The 5,673-nt window shown below is 40.8% G+C and overlaps 1 protein-coding gene across 1 annotated transcript in view; it reads left to right on the top strand.

The window, feature by feature from the left end:
- The first annotated feature begins 437 nt into the window (after window positions 1–437).
- LOC116701903 (sodium/potassium-transporting ATPase subunit alpha-3) overlaps window positions 438–5,673 on the top strand; it is a 32,010-nt gene continuing 26,774 nt past the window's right edge. The window contains 1 exon segment of the mRNA XM_074783877.1: window positions 438–838. Within this exon segment, the coding sequence (XP_074639978.1) occupies window positions 833–838 (6 nt within the window). The 5' untranslated portion in view covers window positions 438–832.

Raw genomic sequence — 5,673 nt, 5'->3', positions numbered from 1 at the left:
TAAGCCCAACATCAATTTTTTTTTTATTACGGCCATGTTTATGCCTTAGGCTGCATATAAATAGATTTTATATTTTATTATTTACCCTTTAGATCAGCAATTCAGCTTAAAAAGGCCTTTACTTATACTCATGTTTGTTTCTCTTGCATTAATATGTCAAAAAAAAAATCATTTGATTTCCTTGTTTCTAAAAAGTAATTCGTTGCCTAAAAGCTGGGATGATGGATTAAAAACGTATTTAATCGATATTAAAACGCAGCAACAGTCTCTTTGAACCATAGACGGTATAAAACATAGACCGTTAATAAATATACAGTCTATGCTTTGAACCATAGACTGACACATCCGCGGAGTGACAACTAGGGAACCCTGCGTGCTACGGCAGCCTAGGCACAGCCGCGGAGGGAGACTTCATCCGAAAAAGAAACCTGCTGTGCGGATCTACTTTCCACTGGCATCATTTGCGCCTTACAGAGGGAAGGCTGGAGAGGCATCACCAACGGATGCATATGATTTTAACATTGTATGCCGGAAAAAAAACAACCCTTTGGATTTTCTTCTGAACTGGGTGCAGCTTTGCCGAAACGTTGCCTTGCCACGTTAACATATAGCCGTTTCTCTTTAAAAAATTAGGTTTAGGGTATTATTTAAGCTAGTTAATTGATTTTTGTCGGTAGAGCAATAAGTTCGCTATCAACTAAAGGGAGACAAGTATTTCCTATTATCAGTCGACTGTTCCTTTCACTTCTACCCTCCTTAAAGCCAGCTATCCTTGTTGAATCAAGCCTAAAAGCGATTCTTCTTCTGAGGAGACCCGACTAACTGCGGCGAAATGGGGGTAAGAGCTAGCTACATCTTTTGTGATTTATTTACCTAGCTACTACGTTGTAAAATGTCGGTTCTGTTAAAAGCTGTACAGTGGTAACGGTCACTGAGTGTGTCGGTTAAAGAAAGGGTTAACGTGTATGAAGGCACTGGCATATGATGTTAGAACGACATTGTTGGGATATTCTGTTCTTGTTAACGTTATATGTGGCAACCTACCTAAACAATATTGCTTCATGAATTATCTTTCTGTCAAACAGGTCCAACGGTAATTGCTCTCGGAATGTGCTGCAAGTGGCTGCCATTTACGTCATTTAGCTAGCTAACTTACCGAATATATGCGTTGCAACTTATGCTAACGACTAAGATTGTCGTGTTATAGAGGGCAAGTTTGTTACCTGAACACGGCGTCTTTTTTTTTTTAAACAATATGCATTGAATTTGTGAGTCAAACCGTCGCAAAAAGAGTCCAGTGCGCCAGAACCGGTGAAGGGTCGTTACGGTAACGGATCTGTCTTTCTGTTTTTTTTTTCTTCTTCACTGCTCTCACTCAAATAAGAAATTTGTCACTATTTCTACTACCCATGGGGAACATTACAATGAACTTGATCAATTAAATAGCTATTTACAGGTGGAGATGGCTGCCATGTCCACCTGTAAAACCTGATTTATGGTCCTCAGTAGATGAGAAGCAGCGGTTTTTCCATAAGGAAAAAAATGAATCATTTGAAATACACATTGTTTGATTTCCTGGTCAATTTCTCCAAATCAGAGAACTGGCCCAGGGTGCCGACTGACCGTCATGTTTTTTTTTTTTTTTTAACTAGAAATAAGGGATTTCAAGTTTTCTAACGGGCATTGTAGTGGCGCAAAGATGTGCTGCTCCGTGCACCGGTTCCAAAAATTGAGATTACAGCAACCGAACATCTGGCACATGGAGCTGGACCCGCTGTCAGCGATCGAGGAAATTCACAGTTCCTAAATACACGATTAGTCCGACAGCATGAGGACACAGCGAGTCCAGCCAGACAGATACAAGTGAAACGCTCAATTACGCACAGGAATATGTAACCTACTGATTGAGAAAACTGCTGCCGACTGTAAAATGTCATGCCATTTCGCTTCTTTTTAAATTCCATGTGTGTTGTTATTTATTCCTAATAAAGGACAGCTAATAGAAAATCCTACATTTGTAATAATATTTGGAAATAATGAAGTGAAAGTGGTTGGGTGCTGGGCATCAAAACCATGAATTGTCTATGGCTATGATTTTTTGATTGTGCAAATTTTCCATTCAAACATTACATAATGCCACGGTGCGCTGTCATTGACACCACTGGGCATGGTGAGGATGTAGAGGCGGCTTGGGTCTGGGTACCAAATGGGCAAAGACCAGCACGTCACAATGGTTCCACTCTGGTCTATGGTTAGGGATGGGTGGGTCCCAAAGGTGCTCTCCACAAGGACACACAGCGAACACGTCCACCATCTCGTTCCCCCCCAGCAGACTCACAAAAACATTGATCTGTCAGGTCATAGGGGACATCCTGTTTCAGCTACTAAATTTGGACTCCTTCATGACGTCATTCCTACTAAAAAAAATCCCTGTTACATCCTTGTAGGGTTTTTATCAGGTGTTATCCAGTGTCCATTGTCTGTAGTGAGGTATTACAACCTTATATTGCTTTATTCAATTTCATAATCTCCTACAGCCTGCTGTGTTGTCACAATGCAGGAGTATTTTCATTATAGCATCAAGTTTTATTATGGTTTAATATGTGGAGCCTATGAAATGATGTGAACATGAACTAGGATAACTGTCGCTCCATTTCTTCAGTGTCCATGGTATCATTCTCCATCTCTGCTAATGAGGGACAATGTGCATTAAGGCAGAGTTGTGGAAAAGGTGACGCTCTGTCACCGGAAAACGGCTCCCAACTCTGACATGAATGGGTCAAAGAAACGAGGACAGAGTGAGTGCGGAGAATGGAAACTCCCATGTTCAGGCCATTGGGAGGGGTAGAACGAGAGGAGGTTTGGATAAATGGGGAAGGGCTGTTGTGTGTGTGTGTGTGTGGGGGGGGTGTTGACAAGGCTACTGGTGCCATTTGAATTGATATGAGCGGTTTCTGACAGAGGGAACAAATATGTTGGTGGGTGAAAGAATGGATGGCAGAAATGAAATGAAGGTCAGCCACCTGTAGGCCTTACTGGGAGGTCCTGTTGACAGAAAGTGCTGCCTTTGTGGTGAGTCACCTTGAGAAGGGGGAATACTAGGAACAACGCAGAAGCTGAGGAATGCCACAAAGAGATGCTGGCATGTTGGGGTTTGCTGCAGTGATGATACGGAGGAAGGAGCTTCAGGAAAAAAAATTGATAGATTTAACACTGAGATACAGAAGGACAACAGGAGGAACAAAAGGTTGAATGCATTTGCCGGTATCCCACAATGCACTTAGTGCGGTAGCTTCAGGAGTAGAGTCAATCAGGATTGTGTGTGTGTGTGTGTGTGTGTGTGTGTGTGTGTGTGTGTGTGTGTGTGTGTGTGTGTGTGTGTGTGTGTGTGTTCCGTACATGATAAAACTGATGCTCCATGCAGTATCTCTCAACATCATGAAATCTTCATTTAAGTCCTGAATGATAATTGTCTGTACTAAAGCTTATTTAAAATTCTCATACCAGAATATGTGACTATCCTTGTGCACTAGAAATACATTTCAATATTAAAACAACTAATACTGTAAAAACATACCTACAGAAAACCACATTTTTGGATTGCTTTATGTTGTTTTAATGTAAGTTGTTCTCTTTAGTGAAGCCAGTTGTTGTTTTAAGCCGTGCAAATGTCCTGCAGCAATTAAATGCGCATCACTGTTAGATGATTCAACTTTCACTTTTTCCAGTGCGTATTGCTTATTAAATATTTGTTTCTAATGTTTCATCATAGGTTGGTTGTAAAGCTTTTTATTTCACTCAATATGTTGGAATTTTAAATGTTATCCCACTACTGAATCAGTTGAGTTGTAACTGTAGTTTAACCATGTTAACACATATTAAATCAATGACCTTTGGAGCTGATTTAAGCAGCCAGATCAATTTGGATTTCCAGGCCAGTTTTGCGTTGCACTACAGGCAAGTCTGGACCTTATGATTGGCCGGTTAATTTTGTTACCAAACTGTAAACGTCTCAATACTTGCAAGTTTTCCTACTGCCCACTGACTTTACAACTTGATTAGAGAGTAAAAAGGCTTCTGGCTCTTGTCTTTAGAATAGTTAAGATTTATAAAAAATGAAAAAACAGATTCACTTTGGCTTTAAGTAAATGCTGTTAAAGCTCTGTCGTTAATAACACTCGTCGCATTTTCAAGCACTTCTCAAGTACAAAGACAATTCAAAAGGCTCCCTATAATAATGCATTAAAATAACACATTTAAATTCATGCATGCAGGAAAAAAGCAGATACACACATGGTAATCTTATTGCTCTGGGACTAAAGTGATGGGGCTGGTTTTCATGGGTTGAAGCGGAGTTCCAGAGACTGGAATTATGGCATACTAAACTTGTGGTGTCACAGATATTATGTTAGATATCACTACATACTGTCATTGTAGTTGTAAGGTACTGCAATGCACAGCTCTTTATTAAATGAATGTAATGTGTGTATGTGATTGTTGTTTCATCATATACTCCATGTTGTGTTGGTCATGAACTTTGTTGTATAATTCTTTCAGTTTGTCAATACTTCATCAATACTTACTGACTCACAACCTCCTGTCCTTAACTAGTGTGTGTGTGTGTGTGTGTGTGTGTGTGTGTGTGTGTGTGTGTGTGTGTTTGTGTCTGATCAGGGTTTCAAATGCCATCGTAATATGGCTAGGTGTTGTCTTTTCCGGTTTTAAAGGCTGCATTTATTTCTGAACTTACCAGACTGTTTGAACTGTTCTGTTATTTGCCTTTACCCACTTAGTCTCATAGCCACATTACTGATGAATATTATCAAAAATATTTTGTAAAGCACCAATAGTCCACACTACAGTATCCTTACAGTATCCAGTTCCAAGTATTTGGTCTAAAATATTTTGATATTTGATTTTCTCTTTTCTTCATTGCCCAGCCCAGTTAATGCATTTTCCTGAAATGCGCTGTAGGTCACTTTGACATCACTTCCAGTTTGCGGAGTAACTTAGTGCCAAGGGTAAGTCATTTTCCATGCCTTCTGCAACCACGTACAGAAATGACAGGGAGATAAGCTAGCTAAACCCCCCCGCCCCCCCCCCCCCCCCCCCCCAGACACACACACACACACACACACCTCCCACTGTTGATTTCAATTATTTAAATAGGCCCAGCAGATTGGATGTTGCCTGGAAACCTCACATCCCCCATCTATCAACCCTGTAAACCTGATTCTATCAACAACCAAGCCATTTTCTATCGCACTCTCAGACTGCATGAGGTGACACACACTGATGTGTGGTTTGGAACAGCACCAAATCTGTGGTGTGTTTCTTTAGAAATCTACTTTCACAGCCATCCAATCTTCCACTGTTCAAATATTTTACAGAATCAAATCAAACTGATGGCTTGTCCCACTGTGGATGTGATCTGCATTTGTCACTGGAAACACATGTACTGAGTTAAAACACAGTGTCATCATCATGAGTGGGCCTCAGAAACTGTCTCCTCGTGATTAAACCTTGGTGCAGATGAGTAGAAGAGAGCGGAGAAACAGATGGGCAGCCGGGAGGGAGGAGAATGTAAACAAAGTGGGACAGTGAAGGGAGGGATAGATGATGGAAGACCACTCTGTGTGTGTGTGTGTGTGTGTGTGTGTGTGTGTGTGTGTG

The sequence above is a fragment of the Etheostoma spectabile genome, chromosome 14 (assembly GCF_008692095.1).
Source record: "Etheostoma spectabile isolate EspeVRDwgs_2016 chromosome 14, UIUC_Espe_1.0, whole genome shotgun sequence".
Taxonomy (NCBI): Eukaryota; Metazoa; Chordata; class Actinopteri; order Perciformes; family Percidae; genus Etheostoma; species Etheostoma spectabile.
Note: the sequence above shows the minus strand (reverse complement) of the source record. Positions and strands in the feature narration are given on the sequence as shown.